This window comes from Hyla sarda, chromosome 2 (assembly GCF_029499605.1).
Source record: "Hyla sarda isolate aHylSar1 chromosome 2, aHylSar1.hap1, whole genome shotgun sequence".
In the NCBI taxonomy this organism is placed as follows: domain Eukaryota; kingdom Metazoa; phylum Chordata; class Amphibia; order Anura; family Hylidae; genus Hyla; species Hyla sarda.
The window spans coordinates 287897874-287919936 of NC_079190.1; the positions used below are offsets into that span (position 1 = coordinate 287897874).

Here is a 22063-nt window from a genome sequence, read left to right on the forward strand (position 1 = left end):
TTGGAGACCAGGCTAGCCAAGTAACATTTCTTTAAAATGTACTAGTCAAATATGAATACATGGAATTAAAGGATACCTATTTTCTTGCTCAGTTTGACAGATCTTTTTCTCTTTGAATTACTACCTCATTTTTAAGTGTTTGTTAGGTTGTAGGAAAAAGCTATATTCGTGTAAAGCCAATGTTTTTTCCCCCCCATATGTACATAATGGGATTTTTCCATACATGTCATCCTTATTTATTTTTGTAATCTGGGTTTCTTTTTCAGACTCCACATCTATCCAGCTTGAACACCAAGGAGAAGATAGCCAATCCCAGAATTCTTGCAGCCGTTCAAACAAATCCTTCTGTCGATCATCTGCAGGAACCACAAAGCTAGGTGTTGATGGAATCATTGCTCTTCTTAAAAGCAAATGTGGCAATGGTCGTGTCAATCTACAGCCAGTTGTACGTTTGATGGATATTATGAAGGACCTTAGCCAACTTTCCAATGACCTACGATCCAGCGGTGTTCGTCTTGATTATACCAATGTTAGCCCTCCATCAGAAATTGAGGATGTAGAGCCAGGATTACAGTACAGCTTCTTTTCTTCTCAGAGCATTGCATGTGGGCTTCGAAGCCCAGAAGAAAAGCCTTCAGATACTGTGGATACCAAGGAGCCAAGCCCTGTATCACCCAACCCAGATTCAAGTGAATCAGCCAGCTCAAATGTTCTTAGGGAGTTAGCAGCCCTTGCCTGGATGGAGCCAGAACCAACAGAAAGTATGCAGGGAGGTGAACAGCAAGAGTTAGGCAGTCAAAGTTGGGAGGAAGATGCAAATAAAAAGCAGATTGGGCCCAAAAATGAAAATAAAGATGATTCATCAGGGGATGAGCAGGGCTATGCTAGGCAAGAAGACATGGAGGAATCTGGGGAGGAGCAGGAAGAAAATACACGGGAAGAGGAGTCTTGTGAAGAGCAAGAGCCAAGTAAGCAGGCAGAGAGTTTTAGGCAAGATGAAAGGGAGCGAAAACGTTCAGAAGAATCATCAGGTGAAGAACAGGAAGAAATTAAACAGGAAGAGGAGTCAGGGGAGGATCAGATTGATAGTAAACCTGAAGAGTCATCAGATGAGCAGGAAGATGAATTGGGAATGAAAATGATAAAGGAGGATGAGGAGATAAAACCTGAAGGGGAACAGGGTAATACACATGCAAATCAGGAAAGAAAGTTAAGTGGTAAAGATGATGAGAGGACAGAAAATGAGGATGAAGGGGAGTCATCAGATGATGAAAGTAGGGCTGAGCAGTGTAGAAAAAGATTAGAGAAATACAAAGAAAGGGAGGTAATAGCAGAGCCAAGAATGGAAGAGATGCCCTGGATGCTACCTCTTTTTTCTCAAACATCAGAAACTCTCAGACGAACCCCTTTTTCAACTCGTGGAGGCCACAGGTTTGGTCTCAGAGGCCGCAGGGGTGACAGACCTGGCAGGGGCCGGAGGAGAAGACCTGGAAGACCTCGAGCATCTGAAAGTCTTTCTCGTGCATATGTTATGCCTCCTTACCACCGAACACCAGAGGAGCCTAGAGCATATCGACCTCATGAGCAGAGCTCAGTATTCCCCATTCCTACTCCTAATCAGAAAACTGCTACAGTTGACATGAATGAGGGGCAGGGCCCTCCACAGAAACCGAAACGAAGAGGTATACGCAAGATGGTAGTGCGGATTGCCAGAATCCCTATGCCAATGGGTAGGAGAAATAAAACAAGCTATAAAGTATCTTCATTCAGTAGCACACTCAGTGTTGAAGGAGGAGAACTGATTGGTGGTAATGGCCCTGGTCCCACCTCTCTACTTAAGATGAAAAACAATGGCCGAAATGTTGTAATGGTTTTCCCACCTGGTGAGCTTCCAATCATACTAAAGAGGAGAAGAGGGCGGCCACCTAAAAACCTAGTCCTGGCTAGAGACACCCCACCAATGCTGCCTCAGACCCCTCCTATTGAACCATCTTTACCACCTCCACCAACTCCCCAGCAACCCCAACCACTATCTGATGGGGAATTTGTAAAGAAGAGAAGGAGAAGAAAGCAAAAATTGCCATCTCCTCAACCTTCCTATGTAGCTGACACCAATGACAGCAAGTCTGAATACAGTGATGTCCTGGCAAAGCTTGCTTTTCTGAACCGCCAGAATCAAGGAGCTGGACGTACTTCACCACCTCGTTGTTGGACACCTACCCTGCCTGACTCAGTCCATCAGGCTCCTGAAACTCATAACATCTCTCAATTTCTACACAGAGTCCAGGGTTATCGAAGGAGAGGTGGGCGTGGTGGTGGGCCTGGCCGTCGCGGTGGGTGCAATAGTCATAATGCAGAACTATCTCGGTGTTCATTTAGTGACTTTTTTGAAGGTATTGGAAAGAAAAAATCAAAGCCAAGAGCTGTTGACCCCTTAAAGCCAAGAAAACGTAGACAACCTAAGGTTGAACCAGATCCTAATGCTAAGCCCAAACGCAAGAGAAGATCTAGAAAAAATGGTGCTTTGCTGGGTGAAATAGGAGGAGAACCTGGTTTAGGGTATCAAGGCATGTCAGAATGGGGAAGTGAAGGGAAAAGTGGGCCTTGGATGACACAGGTTTCCCATGGACAGTCAAGTGGCAGACACTGTAATTACCAAGGACCTGAGCACAGAGGATTTTCTTCTTTGCATAGTGGATCACCATCACGTCCAGGTTACTATACTGGAACAGGCTCCTCTTTGTCTCAGGCTGAAAGTGGAGGACAGGATCACCATGGTCTCTTTACTGGCTATTTCCGATCTCTGTTGGACTCAGACGATTCCTCAGACCTTGTGGATTTCGCTTCTGTTCAGAAACAAGAAGCTAGAAAATCTGCATCTGCATTTTCTGGCTCATCAGCTTCTCCAAACCCAAGGGCCCTTCAGTCCTATTCCAATTCTCGGGGTGCAAAATCTGGTACCCAAGACTCACCATACCAAAGTTCAACAGCTACCAGGCAACCATTCCCTCCAAACCGAGGAAATGCAAATTTTGGCTGCCTTTCCCAACAGGAATGCCGTGGGTCAGATGCCTTTCAAAAGCTGCTGTCACGTTCGCCCAACTCCCAAAGTGCTGGAGGCTTTGGCCAATTTGGAGGCTTTTCTGCATCAAGTGGACAGAATTTGCCTGGTCACAGTATATTTGCACCAACCAAACAGTATCCAGCTCCTCCTGACTGTTTAGGTAATAAGGACTGCAGCTTTTCCTTTAGTGGTGGAGGCAATAGCCTTCCGTCATCACCAGGCAGTGCCCATAGTAGCACAAGTTTCAGCCAGCAACAACAGCTATCAGCAGGGACAGGTCCTAACACAGCTAAAACTCCTTTTTTCAACACATCAGAGTTGCCACCATTCCCACCACTTAGGAGTGAAAGTCGTTCAAGCACCTCTTCACCAGCTGGGTATATGATGCCCAAAGTATCTGGTCCATTGTTTCCTGGTGAGAACAACCGCAACTTTACAGGATCTGTAGGTGTAGGTCAGTGGGGATTTCGACAAGGTTATGGCCAGTCAGATTGGGGAAATGAGAGTTTTGGTCAGCTTTATGGCCCAGGGTTTGATTGTCACATGACTGAATCCAATGTTATCTTGGACATAAGCAATTATACACCACAGAAGGCCAAGCAAAATACTGACAACATGTCAGAGTCGTCCTCTGACAGCACACAATACACGCAACCTGGTGCTGGTTATCGTAGGGCCAATAGTGAAGCCTCCTCCAGTGAAGGTCAGTCAAGTCTCTCCAGCCTTGAAAAGCTTATGATGGACTGGAATGACACCTCATCTGCACCAGGATATAGTTGGAACCAGACTGTCCTGTTTCACCAATCTGCAAAACCTGGTAGAGGACGCAGGAAGAAAACAGATGTTTTTGAACAATCGCACCAACAACACCATCACCTAGGCTTCTCATCATCCTCCCCATCTTCTTCCTCATCATCAGCTGCTGCTCCACCAGCAGGTTATCCAACCAAGAGAGGTGGTGGCCCCAGGGGTCCAAGAGGAGGACGAGGTGGTAGCTGTGCAGCCAGCAAGAAAGAAAGAGGTTCAGGCAAAGCCAAATTTTCCCCCAAACCACCTGCTCCACCACCTACTTCCTCAGTCAGTTCCCTCTTTCAGGACACCTCAGACTTAGGGCTGGACTGCTATAGTGGGGACAGCAGCATGTCTCCTCTGCCCTCCCACTCGCGGGCGTATGGGGTGGGTGAGAGGGAGCCTACGTGTGATTTCTCTGGACCTTATTCCATGAACCCATCTACCCCTTCTGATGGCACATTTGGCTTCCAGAGTGACTCTCCTGGGCTGGGCCCTCCGTCAACAGAACTTGATCCTGGTAAACACTTTCCCCATCTCCCTACAGTTGGCAACACCAGTACTGGTGCACCTCATCCACCACCACCCCCACCACCACCTGGCCTGGGATATGATCACCCACTACAAGACTCTCCTTTTTCCCCCAATTGCTCACCTACTCTAGAGCTACGGCCGGGAGAAGGAAGAAAGCTTGTGCCGCCTCCCCACTCATCTTGCGATCCCCTGAAACATAGCCTCCCTCCACACTTGCCCTCCTGTAGGGAGCAACTGCCCCCCCAGCCATCAACACACCACCGCTATGACCCTCCCAGCTGCAAGAATGCTGGTTACTGGTACCCACCCCGCAGTCCCCCCTATGATGGAAAGGGTGGGTTACTTTCAGACTTTATGGGTAGGCGGGGAGAGGGAGTATCTTGCCTGAGCCCCCACATCCCAAGCCCCAAAAGAGACAAAGAGACGCTGGACATGGTAAGGGGACACCATAGATCATCATACCCTTGCCCTTTGCTCAACGATATTACCCATTCCCCTGTGCAAAGAGACTCAATGGTGCAGCTCCAGGATTCCTATCGTTACCCAGCCTTTCCCCCCCAGGGTCCCCCAGTCCTGTCTCCCCCGAATCTGAAGGGTGGCTTCCTGGGACCTGAGAACATCCCAGAAGACAACTTCACAGTCACATCCCTCTAGGGGGAGTGGCACGTCCAGAGTCATCAGGAGCAGTGCAGTCAAAGGGGTGAGGTGAGAAGCTGTAGAGAAAGTGGGGGAGATTTATCAAAACTAGTGTAGAGGAAGATTGGTGCAGTTGCCCATAGCAACCTATCGATCATTGCGTTCTTGTAACACAAGCCTCTGAAAAAGAAGAAATCTCACTGGTTGCTATTAGCAACTGCACCACTCTTTTTCTACACAGGTTGATAAATCTCCCCAGTGTGTGTTGCTGTAACAAATAAACTAATCACCTAATCACATCTGCATTCTAGGCATGTTTGGTTACTGTTCACCACTAACTATTTTTACTGGTCTAGGGTAATTCTTTGTCTTTTTAATCTCCAAAACAACGTATGTTTCTGCTGGTTACATTCGGATACTGACCGCAATTCTTTTTCTAAACGCTGCAGCTAGACGTGTGACCTAAGGGCTCTTATTTAACCAAATATCATACAACCATACTTTGTCCACATTGTGAAACATCTAAATAAAGCCAGTCATATTTGATGAAGCTATTTTTTTTTCCTAATAGAAGTGAAGCATACTGAGTTAGTACATCTTTAGTCTGATCAGTGTACCTATTTTAAGGTGTAACCTGTCATACAGTACTATAAAACAATTTCAGGGACTTTTCACAGCAACTGTAGAAAAAATTATACTGAAAAAACGCAATAGTAAGGTTTTATATCATAGGGAATGCAATTTCTGATTGTCTTGTTACTCTATGCAATGAAAAGAAAGAAATAGAAAAATGTGTAAAGGATGGCTTAGTGTATATTAACAATGTGAAAACAGGTTGTAATGACTGAATCAATGAAGTTCCAGGCCTGAAGTATGGGCTGCATTGGAGAGTCTAAAGACAGCGTTATGATTTCTTTTAGGATCAGTGTTGCCAAGGAGACTGTATGCATCCAAAAGAAAAAAAAATCACATCAATATCTACACCTCATGCACCTGTCCATATTTAATATCCATGTCACTAAACATCCTGAATGTGGCTCCAGTAGCCTTCTGTTGAATTATAGGAAGAAATCCTTTTTTTTACATGCAGTATTGCATTAAAAGTTTATATAGATTCCAAGGCACTCCGTGTGCTGTGCCATGTCCATGCCCACATCATTGCTGTAAGGCAAGTGTATATATGTGGATGTTGACTTTAACCTAATGTTATCAGAATCTCTCAGTAATGCAACAAGAACCTGGGCCGATAAGGTCAAGTGATGAAGTGTCCAACCTTCCTAGAGCTTTACATAGAAGACACTGTAAACCCATTTTTATTACCTAGTTTTTAAATGTTTACCAGCACTATATGCACATCCTTCCAGGGAAATTTAAAGTTGCTTCTCAAACATTGATTTTTATTTTTGGAAGGTTGTCAATCCAAGCTATAGTTTTTTTGTGTGTGCATAATGTTTATGTATGCTGCTACTAGTTGAAGGAGAACTTTAACTTATCCCCTATCTTCAGGAAAGCGGATAAGTAGCTAATCTGTGAGGAGGGCATGCTGCAGTACATTACTTGGGCATTATCAGCGCTCCCATAGAAATGAATGAAGCACGTGTAGTCTACTGGTAGACACCTGCTGCTAAATGAGCGAGTCCTTCCCCGGAGATAAAGGGGGTCCCAGCAGTCGGACCCCCACGATTAGCTACTTATCCCCTATCCTGTAGATAGGGGATAAGTTAACTTTTGCTGGAGTTCTCCTTTAAGTCTGTTAATGGTGGTAATACACTCCCTAAATGTTAAGGCGTGCTTGCAATTGATTATATCATTACAAAAGTGCTACATGTGTCTGGAATACACCGGCATATTTGACAGAAAGGTATGCTATTGTATACTGCAGGAGGTCTATTCACTTTAATAAACCAAATATGTCTGTAAATGACCAGTCCATTTCTCTAATGTATACATTTATTTCTACCCACAGGACTTGGGACAAAGCATGGTAAACAGACTGAGCTTAGTCACTAGTAGGCTAAGTTCAGTTAATTAAAGTGAATGGACCTGCCATAGTATACGTCAGGGATATTTTTTGCTAGAATGCGGACATGTATACCACTCGTACGCCGTACTTTTGTAATGTGACAGCAGCCTAAATGATGTGTAGCATAATCACTTTCGATTAAGCCACTAGAACGGAGCATGGACATAGCTGGTCCAATATTTGCCTGTTTCTTCAAATCAAATCTTCCCACTTAAACGGCATCTAATGAAGCTAATAAAGATCATGGGAGATGTACACAGTGTTTGCTGATGAAGGATCTAAAATTGTCACACAGCTAATATGTAAATAGTTACTGGTAACATATAGATATTGCTCCAATGTTATACTTGCTGTAAACTAGTGCTGGGCGGTATACCGATTCATACCAAATACCGAAATTTTTGTGCTGGACGATATAAATTTTTCCCATACCGCAATACCAGTTAGGCCCCTCCCCCTCGGGAATGAATTATCAACCCAGCATTGCACTGTCCCCATATCGGGGAACTAATGATGTGACCCACAAGCGCTGTTCTGCCCCCCCCCCCCCAATTATGAGCCCAGCGCTGCGCTGTCCCCATCGAGATACTACTCACATATCACCCGCAAGCGCTGCCCTCCTTGTCATCCTGTTTGTTGTGGACCGCTGGCGCTAACACTCTATACTGTACGCTGTATCCCTATGCCCCGGCTGCAAAAGATAAACAAAATAAACTTTAACTCACCTACCCCGTCAGTCCGGACCTGCTTCCTGGGGACGTGAACGTTGGAGAGCCATCAGCCTATCACCGGCCGCAGCGATGTTCCGCCTCGGCCGGTGATAGGTTGAGCGCACTGTTATGTAAGAAGCTGGCCTCTTACATGACAGTGGGCTCAGCCTATCACTGGCCGAGGCGTAACATCGCTGCAGCCGGTGATAGGCTGACGGCTCTCTGACGTTTCCGTCCCCAGGAAGAGCATGAGGCCGATGTAGGAAGGTGCGTTAAAGTTTATTTTTTTATCTTTTGCAGCCCGGGCATAGGGATACAGCGTACAGTATAGAGTGTCTGCACCGGCGGCCCACAACAAACAGGATGACGAGGAGGGCAGCGCTTGCGGGTGACGTGATTAGTTCCCCCGATGGGTACAGCGCAGCGCTGGGCATATAATTGGGGGGGGGGGGGGGAGCAGAACAGCACTCGCGGGTCACATGATGTGGGGGGGGGGGAGAAATACCGTTGTATACCGTGGAACCGCCATAAGTTACAAAAATACCGTCATACATACATTTAGTCATACCGCCCAGATCTACTGTAAACTTTGATAGCAATGTTATTTTTTTGGTGTTATTAGCAGTTAAAAAAAAACAGCACAAAAGCAGTTAAAAAAATCAACAGCACAAAAGCTGATAAGTTTGGTAATATGATTTAACAAATGTGTGTTTAAAACTGTCCTGTCACTTGAATAGCAGGATATAACAGGGGCTGATCTATTTTCCTAAAATTATATAAAACACTGTGCAGTTTGGCAAATAGGGAGTAATGAGGATCACTACTATTTCCCATTTTTAATTGTTTGACAGGCTGCAGTGTATCTGCATATACAGCAGACGGCCAGTAAGGGTATGTTCTCACTTATAAAGTGTACTATGTTCTAGGTACACATGAGCATACTGCCAGAAAGGTATGCTAATGTATACTGCAGTGCACCTGAACTGTGCCCATTCAGTTCAGTGCATTGAACAAGTGACTACAGTTGGTGCATTTAGGAGTGCATTATGGTGCAACCTTTCAGGCCAGTATTCTGAAATATATATCTAAACATAGAACAATTTTTACGTGTTCACCTCGCTTAAAGAGGCGCTGTCATTATGAAAAACTTTTTATATTTTGTAATACTAGTACTATTTTTTTCTATATAAATCTATGTAAAATAAAAAATTCAATTTTACTAAAAATGAAAATAGCCGCCACTAGGGGTCTTCTATCTTTATGCAGACAGACTACTCTGTATTTTTCAGCATACTGGATACCGGCCGTAAAGTGTGTTGGTATTCAGTATAGGAGATCACCATTGCACCACTACAGCCTTCAGCTGTTCCTAAACTACAACTCCCATAATGGGAGTTGTAGTTTTGCAACAGCTGGGGATGCAATCTTTGTAAAACAGTTTTAGAGCTGTGAATTCTCCAGCTGTGTGCCTCCAGCTCTTGCAAAACGACAAAGGATGTGTGGGCATGCTGGGAGTTGTAGTTTTGCAACAGCTAAAAGCAACACTGCTCTAACACAGTGCTTTACAAACACTGCAGCTCCAGCTGTTTCAATGCAAAACTACAACTCCCAGCATGCTTGAGCAGCCAAAGCTTTCTCTGACTCCTGAATGAAAAAGAAGCTGAACAGACATTCAGGAGTCTGTGAAAAGCTGAATGACACACATAGTGACAGTTATGTTGATTAGCATCCAGCTTTACTAGGAACAGATAGAAAATGTATGCATAAAAACTACTGTGCAGTGATTTGTAGACTGCTTAGAGAAGAAAGGGTTACAGAGTCCAGTGATTTGCAGACTGCCAGGCTGTTCCCAGACTCAGAGCAGATGTCATCACAGTGAGGGAGAGAGATAGACACGTCCCCTCCAGAAGGCAAGAAGAAAAAGCAAATGAGCAACATATAAATGCTATTTGTTAGGGATGTATAGGTCCTAGACACATAAAAATTATATGTAGATTATCAGGATTAGGTACTGAGTAACATATCACTTATTTTATTTTTTTTCCACTATGACAGGTACGCTTTAAGGCTATGGAAAATACATCTTCCATAAATACAGCTATATAAGGATGGAGGGTCTCACAATTTGGGCATTTTTTATCTGCTACAGTATGAAGCAGTGAATCCCATTATACAATACTATATCCAGTATTTAGCTGAATATAGAATTAATCTTTTGAGTCATTTGGTAGTGGGCTATTATAATATACTCACAAAAAAAGCGTATAAAGATCAAATAATAGTTTTTCTCGGTCCCCCTTTCTGTCTCTGCTCTGTAGAGTGGTATCTATTTGGTTATATTCCATCTATATATTAATTGTTTTTAAATGTATGTAATTTTTTGCATTTATGTATCAATAAATAACTTTTTATTGCTATCTTTATACGCCTATTTTGCCAGTATATTATGATTTTTTGCATAGGATCTATTAGTATTTTAGGGCCTTCTTTGTATTTGAAAGTGCCCTATTAGACAGCTTAAGCCCTGTAGATCAGCGCTCGCCAAGCAGGGAGGGCCACATGAACTATCGCGCATTCTCTATTACACTGCGATTTTTAAGCAGGTTGAAGTGACTCAATCAGCCAATAAACAAGTTCATTGGTTAGCTGATCTGCCTGTTCTGCCAATTATCATCCTTGTAATAATTATGTGTTGTCAATATTTAAAAGAGAACTCCAGCAAAAGTGAACATCCCCTATCCATAGGATAGGAGATAAGTAGCTGATTGTGGGGGATCCGATCACTGGGACCCCGACTCTCTGCGAGCAGCGAGTGTCGTCTACTGCACATGCTCCAGTCCTTTCTATGGGAGCACTGATGATGCCCGAGTGCTGTACTCGGGTCTTTTCGATGCTCCCATAGAAATCAATGGAGCACATGCCCTCTGCAGGTCCTGTCCCAAAGATCGCAAGAGGTTTCAGCTGTCGGATTTCCCACGATCAGTTTCTTATTCCTTATCCTATGCAAAGGGGAGAAGTTCAATGCTCTTGAAGTTCCCCTTTAATTCCTTTATCACAATCAGATACACTTTTGCTGCGGTTTTAGTCTGCTTGACATTTTCAGCATTTGTGTGAGAAGTTTTTATGTCCAAAGACTAAGAAGACCTAAGGCAGATATTAGAAATTGTACTAGATAGTAGAATGTTGCATATCTTTGCATTATGCACAGGTTTTGCCTATCTATAGGGGTGTGTGTGTGTGTGTGTATAGGTGTGTGTGTGTGTGTGTATATATATATATATATATATATATATATATATATATACATACATACATACATACATACATACATACATACATACATACCGTATTTATCGGCGTATAACAGGCACTTTTTAGGCAAAATTTTTTAGCCTAAAGTCTATGTGCGTGTTATACGCCGATACACCCCCAGGAAAGGCAGGGGGAGAGAGGCTGTCGGTGCCCGCTTCTCTCCCCCTGCCTTTCCTGGGGTCTAGAGCACTGCTGCCGGCCCTTCTCTCCCCCTGGTTATCGGCCAGGGGGAGAGAAGGGGCAGCGGCACCCATTGCCGGCGCCGCTGCCCTGTTGCCTCTCCCCATCCCTGGTGGCATAATTACCTGGGTCGGGTCCGCGCTGCTGCAGGCCTCCGGCGTGCGTCCCCGGCGTCGTTGCTATGCGCTGCACGGCGCGGCGCATGACGTCAGTGCGCTGCGCCGTGCATAGCAACGACGCAGGGGACGCGCGCCGGAGGCCTGCAGCAGCGCGGACCCGACCCAGGTAATTATGCCACCGGGGATGGGGGGAGGCAACGGGGCAGCGGCGCCGACAATGGGTGCCGCTGCCCCTTCTCTCCCCCTGGCTGTCGGTGCCGCTTCTCTCCCCCTGGCTATCGGCGCCGGCAATGGGGCGCCAGTACCGATAGTCAGGGGGACAGAACGGGCAGCGGCGCCGATAGCCAGGGGGAGAGAAGGGCCGGCAGCAGCGCTCTAGACCCCAGGAAAGGCAGGGGGAGAGAAGCGGGCAGCGACGGCCTCTCTCCCCCTGCCTTTCCTGGGGGTGTATCGGGGTATACACGCGCACACATGCACCCTCATTTTACCATGGATATTTGGGTAAAAACCTTTTGCGTGTTATAGGCCGGTGCGTGGTATACCCCGATAAATACGGTGTGTGTGTGTATATATATATATATATATATATATATATATATATATATATATATATAATTTTTTTTTTTTTCTCTAGGGTCTTTTAATACTAGATTTATGCATAACAATTGTAGTTATTGTTATATCATTTATTGTTCTTAATTCATCAAATTGGCATGTCATATTTAGTGTTATGCTTTTCCTTATAGCGCTACATGTGGTACACTAGTAAAAGTGGTACTCTAGTAAATGACAAACATCTTTATTAAATTTGCCATATTGGGTTACTCTTAAAGGGAACTATTCTTGTAAAAAATACAAAGGGGAGTGACATGTCTGCACGTACTAGGGGCTATCTTCATTTTATGAATTGCATAATATGGAAAACCTTACCTTCCGCCAGTGCAAATTACGCATTTAGAGTTCTCATTCATCACAATTTATATAATATAATAATCTCTATAGGACATATAAATATCTGTTTAGTTAATATTGAGCATAATTGTGACACTCTATTACTATTTTAATTATATTATATACAATATTTACCTGTATAGACAGAATACATAATTTAACCATAAATGCATACAGTTGGAAAACCTCTCTTAGATATTTTTATATTGTTCAATTTTAAGTATCACTTCAGTCTCATTGCTCATTCATAAAAACCTACTTATAGGTTTAAAATGTCAACCACTGTCTTTGTAGCAAATACATGTACCTAAATTCAATAACTATATCATAGATATACATATATGTTAAAGAAATGTATTGTAGCCAAGGAAAACAGTAATAATTTTTTCTTCCACAGCTTAGTGACACAATAGAGTATGTTGCAGTATCTGTTATCTCAATTTTCCAATAAGCCGTATTGCTTTGATTAAGTTTATATATAGTCCAAAGTCTATATTTGGATTCTAAGGAAGGGAAAAATATAAATAAACTATTTACCATTTTTAACTGGTAAGAATGGCTGTTATTGCCTTTACCAAGATCTTGGGAATGATGGCTTAATGTAGTGCTTGTTTCCTAACCACACTGTGGGCCATGTGCTACAAGATATAGGTTTGAGGTTAAAGGTGTTATCCAGTGTTTTAAAACAAATCCTCTAAGGCACAGGTGTCAAACACAAGGACCGCGGGCCGAATCCGGCCCGCCAGACCTCGTCATGTGGCCCGCGTAGCCGCCGCCGGCCACCAGCCTTCACCAATGTCTGCCCTCTAGCGATCCTCCTTGGGTCCTCCTGGTCCTCCGCCTCTATGGTTGTACGCACAACCATAGAGACGCGGGAGGACCAGGAGGACGTTTTCCGGCCAGGGCCTGGTAAGTGACCGGCGGCACGTTATCTTCTTCTCTTCAGCGTTCTGGTCACCGCTCGACCGGTCCTGGCACCTACTGCTATGGTCCATAGGCCATAGCAGTAGATTGTGACCCCGGGCCGGAGGAGCGGTGACCGGATCACAGTGGGGGCAGCACACAGACATACAGCCTCCAGCCATATAATGTCTGTGGGAAGAGAGGGGTGGGGGAACATGCTGCCAACTAATGTGGGGGAACATGCTGCCAACCTAATGTGGGGGGAACATACTGCCAACCTAATGTGGGGGGAACTATACTGCCAACCTAATGTGGGGGGGGGAACTATACTGCCAACCTAATGTGGGGGGGGAACTATACTGCCAACCTAATGTGGGGGGGGAACTATACTGCCAACCTAATGTGGGGGGGAACTATACTGCCAACCTAATGTGGGGGGAACTATACTGCCAACCTAATGTGGGGGGAACTATACTGCCAACCTAATGTGGGGGGAACTATACTGCCAACCTAATGTGGGGGGAACTATACTGCCTACCTAATGTGGGGGGAACTACAAGGTACTGTACATTGCGGTAGGAGGGGTAGTCTTATATCCCAAACTCTACATTTTAACTGTAAAAGTTGGGGGTCTTCTTATACGTATATACGTTATCTGGGGGGGGGGGGGAGAGGGGTCCTACAGATACAACCGGCCCTTTGAGGGTGACCAAACTGCTGATGCGGCCCCCTATGAATTTGAGTTTGACACCCCTGCTCTAAGGCATCTGAAGCTTCCTGTGTACGTAGCTGGGACTACAGGGCCCATTCACGCATCATGCATCTCCCATGCTTCCATAGAGAATGCATGCAGGGGGGGTGTTGAACCTGCTCAGGGCACACGGTGATTTGGGTGCCATTCTATTAATTGGGGGTCCCAATGGTCAGACCCCTTGATCAGAAATGTATTCCCTATCCTGTGGTTAGGAGATATATTTTAAAAAGCTGGATGATCTCTTTTAAGCGTTATTTTGACATGTTGATTAGTCAAGTCGTTGATCGCATCAGGTCCCAATTCTGAGACCCACTGCTTACTGGGATTGTAAGTTATTAGCTGGGGAAGCGGGCAGCATTGTGCTCAGCTCCCCAGCCAACCGAGAGTTCCATACATTTCTCTACAGATCTCTCTGCCAGACGGAGCAGATTGCAGCACCTCTCACTTTCATGGCTAATAACTCACAATCGTAGTAGGTCTTAGGAGTGAAACCTAGTGCGATTAACAACTTTTAACATGTCTAATCAACATGTCGAAAGTTGTTTTTAATGACCATAACGCTTTAAGGTTCTTTTCTCAGAAGCCACACCATTTATGTCCATCTTTGTCAGGTCTTGCACCTCAACCACTTTTAAATATAGGTGGCTGAGCTCTAGTAAAAGATGAGCTTAAGTTGTATACCAGGCACATACAACTATATAAACAGTACTATTCATGGCCACTACCTTTGTAGAGTTGCTTACCCCAGAAAAAAAAAAGCAAAGAAGCTTTAAAGTCTCAGCCACTATATTTTGCAATTCTTTGCAATATGTTGTCCCTGATGGGTAAATCCAGGCTTCCCTTTCATTTAAACAGAAGTTCAGTGCTTAGTGTAACCCCTTCCTTGCTATGCTGCTGTTTCTTTCCTTTTTGGTCACAAAGCACCTTGCAAAGCCAGTACTCCCCTTTCCCATCCGCATACCATCTATAGTAGTGTACTGATAATCATCCCCCAGCACAGTGCCAACTTGTTCAGTTTAGAGCACTGACCAGCAGGCATAGCCAAGAGGAGTAAGTGCTGGGCGGTGATTTGGCCAGTCACATAAGGGAAAAGAGCCTTTGTGTGTGTTACTGTCAAACAGCCCAGCTCTGGCCCCACCTCCTAAAATGGAGAAAATGAGAAATAGCTGTGCACCATGGAGGATACTCATAGAAGCTGAAAAAAGCAGTAATAGTTCACCAATCACTTTGTCACCACATAAATAAATATACAGTCAGGTAAACTTTAAAGTGTACCTCCGGTTAGAAAGTCTATTAAAGTGTATAGTTTGTAATAAGAGGATATTTGCTGAAGCTAACTAAACACTAAAGGCAGAGCATCTTGTATTGCCCTCTATGTTACTGTCTGCTGTATGGGAGCCAGTGTCATATAACAAGGATCTGCTATTCCTATGATGTTTGAAGTGTTTTTCACGTTACTTATAAGCCATCCTGGTACAGTTCAGGGGTTGACTAAACTTTTTGACTTTTTGTTGCACCATGGTATGTGACATCAGGTCATACCATCATGGTGCCATTGCCAAAAGAATTGCATAATGCGCGGGTGTGCTGTGTCTCTGCTTATAGTTATATTCTCATTCCTGATGTTGAACAAATTACCATGGGAGCAAAGCAGAAATGTGCATATTGTTATGCCCAGCCCTTGTTTCCAAGACAGATTTGCAAAGTCTCTAGGCTTGGTGAAATTAACAAAGTTGATTAAAAATATGTATTTTTTAAGTGACCGTTTCTTAATGGCTTATTTTTTTTTATTTATTTTTTTACCAAGGCACAATAAAAGGAGCTAATTGTCTGAAATATTTATATTTTTCTTTGTGCAAGCTAGTTCTCCCTGTACAACAAAGTATTACTTGCCTGTCATCAGAGAATGCCTAGTATATTAGAAGATAAGTGATGCCAGAGATGAGCGAAGTTACAGTGATTCGATTCGTCACGAACCTTGCGGCTCGGCGTTTGCTCACTTTAGCCTGCATAAATTAGTTCAGGTGCTCCGGTGGACTGGAAAAGGTGGATACAGTCCTAGGAGACTCTCTACTAGGACTGTATCCACCTTTTCCAGCCCACTGGAGAACCTGAAAGCTGAACTAATTAATGCAGGATAAAGTCAGCAACTGCCGAGAAGTTGCTGACTACTGTAACTTCGCTCATCTCTAATGCCACTTAAAGAAGTTCTCTGGGTTTTGAGGGTATTTTGGCTATATCATGCACTCTAACAAAGTCCTAGAATGCCTAATGTTTCTAGCACACTGCATTCATGTTTCATTACAGAATCTGGATCATGTCTGGCCCACAAAAAAAATCATTGGTTTATCTGTCAGAAAAAATTGTCCTGGGTCTGCTGGCATCATCACCTATTAAATCAATCATGTTAGCGCATAGACCCTCCCCTCCCAGTTCTATATATAGTAGTTTTAATTTTATTCCTAGTTAGGATGTGTTTTTGCCATGATTTTGCCAAAATGGCTGCATTAGAACAAAACTGCAGTAAAAAATGATTTTTGGATAATCACAGCAAAAGTATGGCCAACTAAGTTTAAATGTGCCAGAAATGCTGTAGGATGGCAATGTGTGAGCACATCAAATCTTCACAGAACACTTTAAGGGTAGAGTCACATGTTACAGATCTGCAGCTTATTTTATGCTGCGGATTGCTGGTGATCCGACCCATAGTGTTCCTGCAGCTGTTGCCGTGCCCACCTTGCCCCGCCCCCTGACCTCCTCACATCGTCAATCCGCAGCTCAGAGCAGCCACACGGGCCTGCGAGTCACCGAGTGCACTGCATTGTATTCAGAGATCATGGAGCAGCAGCAATGTCGGAGTACACTTCGCATGCGTGCAGTGACTCGCAGGTCCCTGTTTGCAGGCTGCTTGGAGAGGCAGATTCTTCCCTAGCTCTTACCTTAAAAAGAATTTTGGTGAGTATTGTATACGATATGATAGCATAAGAAAAGAAATTCTATGATTTGTGTTAATTGTTGCTCTACCAATATTCCTTAGTGATATTTTCCATTCCTCCTCTGTAATCCCACCTACATCTCGGCCGTGCCCTAGTCTTTTTTAACCCTTTTTCCAACCATATTCCCCCAACATTTTGTATAACGAGCTCAATAACTTTTCTCACCCCTTGTGCCTTTTTTTTAAATAAACTCTATAATATAATCTTTCACCTGTATATATCCAAAGTAATTCCCAGTGTTTAAATAAAATTTGTCACACAGCCACTCCCACTCTCTTAACTCCCCATCTTGACATAACTGGTCCACCATATAGATTCTTTTTTTCCCTCAATTGCTGTAATACGATATTTTATTTAATTCTGGGAGATTTTCATTATGCCATATTGGGGTACACAAATACTTCCTGTGATTCCTATTATTTGCTTCACTTTCTCCCATACCTGGGTCAATAAAGCAGCTACTCTTATCTCCCCTCCTCTTTAACCTCCCACTTTCTAACAACTCCCAAATGATTCTAAATTTTTCCCCTTCCTTAGCAAAAAAATCCATCAAAGCTTGCTGTTCCTGAATAATAATTAACTGTGCTGCAATGAAATAATAAAAAAAAATTTGGAATACTTAAGCCACCTCTTTCCGTCGTTTGTACGGTTCTGCATCTTAATTCTCACCCTCTTCCGGCCCCAAATCAGCTCATTTAGTTTTCTCTCCAAACTTTAAAAAAAAGCTATCTTTAACCCATATAGGTGAGGCTCTCAAGTAATGTAGTCGTAGGGAGTATCACCATTTTTAACTAAGCCTATCCGATCGGCCATATTCAATTCCAAATTAGTCCAAATATTTATTTTTGCCCCTACTCTTTAAATCAAGGGCTCCAAATGTAACCCCTCGAATTCAGACGTCTGTTTTGCTATCTTGATACCCAGATATTCTAAGCAATCATTGGTTTTTAATACTTTAACAGAACCAATGGGGAACTCAATCTCTTCGTCCAGTGGGAGCAATCCTGATTTCTGCCAGTTGATTTTCATTCCTGAGAATGCCCCAAAATCTTCCACCAATTGAATCACCTGGAACCTTCTCTACTGGATTTCTAATAAACAGAATCAGGTTGCTAGAGTCAGTCTTGGTGATGAGGTTGGTCTCATTAGATGAACTGCACCCTTTCCCCTCTCTGCAAAGCCAGAGGATTCATGGGAAAAATAGGCAGCATGATAAATTCATTTCTGCTTTAAAACCGCAAAAAGCATGGCCTAAAGCCTGTGACTGAGCAAATTTACAGTAAATGCAGCCAGACCTGAGGGCTCAGCTGTTGATTGCTTTGGTCTGCATAAATTAGTCCCTTTTAAATGGATGACAGTCTGAGGTCTCCAAGGAATGTATCCATCTTTTCCAGTCACTGTAAGCAGGACTAAATCAACGGTCAAGCCTTCGGGTTCGGCTGCATTTGCTGATTCACTCAAAACTACATGGCGTGTCAGCTAAAACAGGTTGTCCCAATATATACACAAGAACCTCTACATTGTGTTCTAATAATAGCCTATGCTACACTATTTCAGAAAAAAAATCCCACAGTACTTCTTTAAGCAGTGTACTGAGGGCAACTATGTCTGTAAATTGTGATGCGCATTTGTATATTTCCTCTAGGGCCAGAAATTTTCATTGTTGGGGCTTCTCTCTAAGAACTGAATAGCTCTGTGTAAATTACCGTAGTTTTGTTAAAACCAATATTGCAGATTGTTATTGATGCCATGCAGCATCTATTGGGGGCGGAGGCCTGGAGGGCAGATTTAGGGTCTCGGGACTCGAGGCCAGTTACTGGACTTCGATCGTGGTGTTGACAGCTTAACTAATTGACTTCCTTTGTCCTCATCGGATCTAATGATGTATTTATGTATTATTCACTTTGATGTTTTATTAGCCTATAGTCAAGGTATAGGTCATAGGAAACACACTACCTGCCATGATTTTAGATACCTCACCTAAGTTTACTTTTACAAAGGTTAATGTGGTAGTTAGATATTGGTAATTGGACAACTTGCTGACCCAAAAATTTAAATGCTTTAAAAAAATAAAAAACATAGTTTTCCTGTGGTTCTTCCACACCTGTTAAGATTGTGTAAGTAGTTACAATACTATTATTGTCTGTCTGAATCTACAGAGAACAGAAACCCAAAAATAAGAACAAGTGGAATAGTTATAAGAAGCATAAAATAGTTTATTGGTATACATTAAAAACTAAACACACATGTATAATGGGGAAACAATACATCAAGAAATGCGGCATCACCGGACACCCTGCACCAGAGATGTTAAATCATGGGGCACAAATCATACTACAATAGTGATATAGATTAATGTGTGTGTGCACCAGTCAAAGCAAGGTTGGTAATCTCAATACAGATCAATGTACATGCATAAAGTGCCTATAGAGATAAGGTGCTACATACAGGTAATCATATAAGATACCCCAAATAAAGTGCATAAAGTAATGAATGACAGTATAACAAAACGAGTCACTCCCGGACGAAGGTCGGCGTGCTGAAACTCCCGTTGGAGTGGCGTCATCCCGGCCCCTGCAGCCTTGTAGTGACCACCCGCTCCTGTGTGGGTATCATTTTGTTATACTGCCATTCATTACTTTATGCACTTTATTTTGGGTATCTTATATGATTACCTGTATGTAGCACCTTATCTCTATAGGCACTTTATGCATGTACATTCATCTGTATTGAAATTGCCAACCTTTCTTTGACTGGTGCTCATAAACATTAATCTTTATCACTATTGTAGTATGATTTGTGCCCTATGATTTACATCTCTGGTGCAGGGTGTCCGGTGATGCCACATTTCTTGATGTATTGTTTCCCCATTATACATGTGTGTTTGGTTTTTAATGTATACCAATAAACTATTTATTTTATGCTTCTTATAACGACTCCACTTGTTCTTATTTTTGAGTTTAGTTTGGAGTTGTAGAATACCTTTGGGCAGTACCTTTTCAGGGGGTGTTACAGTAGTTTTTTTTATAGCACTACACACCTATTTGTTTCTGTTTGGCTTGTTTTTGTCGAATCTACAGAGGCAAACTCACAATAAATAGGTATTGCTAGTTTTAAATAAATTAGTTTAAAAAAGAGTCAGTTTCACATTTCAATCTGTGCCAAAACTTTTGGTTCACCTGACTCGTTCGCCAGTGTTGGTTGCTGAAGCCAGGCTAATAGACTGGTGGGGGACTAGGAAAGTGTTGGCATGAGAGAGACAGAGGAAAGGTTAAATAGACTTTTTGTTTTTTGTCCGCTGCTGTGGATTTTGGTTTGAATTCATAGGTAACCTGCAGCAATACATTTTACTGTGGATTTAAAGGGGTACTCCGGTTTTTAAAAACTTACACCGTACCTGTCAGATCCCACAACAACAACAAAAATACTCTGCACCTAATCCTGACCATCTACATCTAATTTTATGCCTCTGTCACCTATATTTATTGTAAAGATACCTCTTTTCATTAGCTCACTGTTCTCAAACCTCTCAGGAAAGGGGGCGTGTCCCTCCCTTGTGATGGTGGGAGGTGATTGGTGTGTCTGCTCATGCAGCCTTGTCCATGAGTAATTTCTTGTCCATGACTCATGGACAAGCCTGATGCTGCTGGACTGGTTAGTTTCCCAATATGTATGAGGACCTCTAGTGGTGGGATTTTCAGGAGCAGTTTTTCTTTACGAAATATTCAAAACAAATTATAAACGGGTGTGGAAATTAAAAAAAAAAACTACTTGTCCAAGGGACTAAAGCGGAACACAATCTACTTGTCCCTCAAGAAAATCCACTTGTCCTGGTAGATAAAATAATTTCAACCAAAATAGTCTGATCCACCCCACTAGACCACCAGGGATGGATATAAGATCCCTTTAGACACTGCTGTCAACTTAGACTGTGGTTATCTAATGGTTTAATAGCGGCCACTGAGATCACAGCATGCCAGGCTATTAGTGGCGGGAGAGCTGTAGCTAGCTCCTTTTACACCCGAGGCAAGCCCAGAAAATGCGCCCCCCCAATCTGACCCCCATAACTCCAATTTTTCTATATACAGGGATGTATGAGGGTAATCTTATGTGCCGTGATCTGTAGTTTTTATCGGAACCATTTATTATCAGAACTTTTATTAGGAAAGGGGCTCATTCACATATATACGCACTTTTGAAAATATTTTAATCACTATTTTTCAGTCTTCTTAGGGACTTATATATGGAGTCTTTTGGAAAACACTGAGCAACGCTGTGTTACTGGGGGGGGGGGTTCTGCTTCTCCAGTTTGTGTGGTGCATTTTATTTACTCTAATTTATGTGTCATTATATTGCATTTAGTTAGTAGATAACTACAACTCCCAGCATGCCCTGATACAGCCTATGGTTGTGTGGGTGTTGCAGCATGTTGCACTGTATAGTAGTATAGTTAATGTTATTGTGTAACATGCTGGGAGTTGTAGTTTTGGTTTGTGTCAGCTGCAGAGCCATAGTCTGTGTCAAGGAATACTGGGAATTGCAGTTAGTAACTACAACACCCAGCATGCCCTGGTGCAGCCTATGGCTCTGCAGCTGACCCGAACCAAAACTACAACTCCCAGGATGTTACACTTTATAGTTCTACAGTTTAGGTTATGGTGTAACATGCTGGACATTTTTGGTTCGGTTGTGTTTGCGGCCATCTGTGGGGCTCTTGGTCAGCGGGCGAGTATGAAGGGGCGGGATTCTGGTGGTGCAATTCAGTGCGGGTGGCCAGAAACCACCAAAAATGTTTTTTTTAAATTAGATTGCACAACTGGCGGCAGCACTTGTCAGTCCGCCCCTGTACAAAACATGCATACATGCATACACATATCATACATACACCGGGCCACTGCCCCTATATCATCCATAACATACATACATCATACATAGACACATCACACACACACACACACACACCCGCCGCTGCGCCCCCCCCCCACCCACATCATACATTACATACACACATCATATATCCACACATCACACATACACTCACACCATACATATGCACACATCATACATACACCCGCCGCTGCCCCCCCATCAT

The 22063-nt window shown here is 43.3% G+C and overlaps 1 protein-coding gene across 4 annotated transcripts in view; it reads left to right on the plus strand.

The window, feature by feature from the left end:
- AHDC1 (AT-hook DNA binding motif containing 1) overlaps positions 1 to 22063 on the plus strand; it is a 94311-nt gene that overhangs the window by 67958 nt on the left and 4290 nt on the right. For 3 of the 4 annotated variants that reach the window (XR_008888813.1, XR_008888811.1, XR_008888812.1), the window contains exon 4: positions 267 to 5092. Coding sequence is in view for 1 of the 4 variants with exons in the window: in XM_056557385.1 (XP_056413360.1) it covers positions 267 to 5041 (4775 nt within the window). In the remaining 3 variants the exon portion in view is untranslated. The remainder of the gene's footprint in view (positions 1 to 266; positions 5093 to 22063) is intronic. The other variant, XM_056557385.1, reaches the window with a different exon arrangement.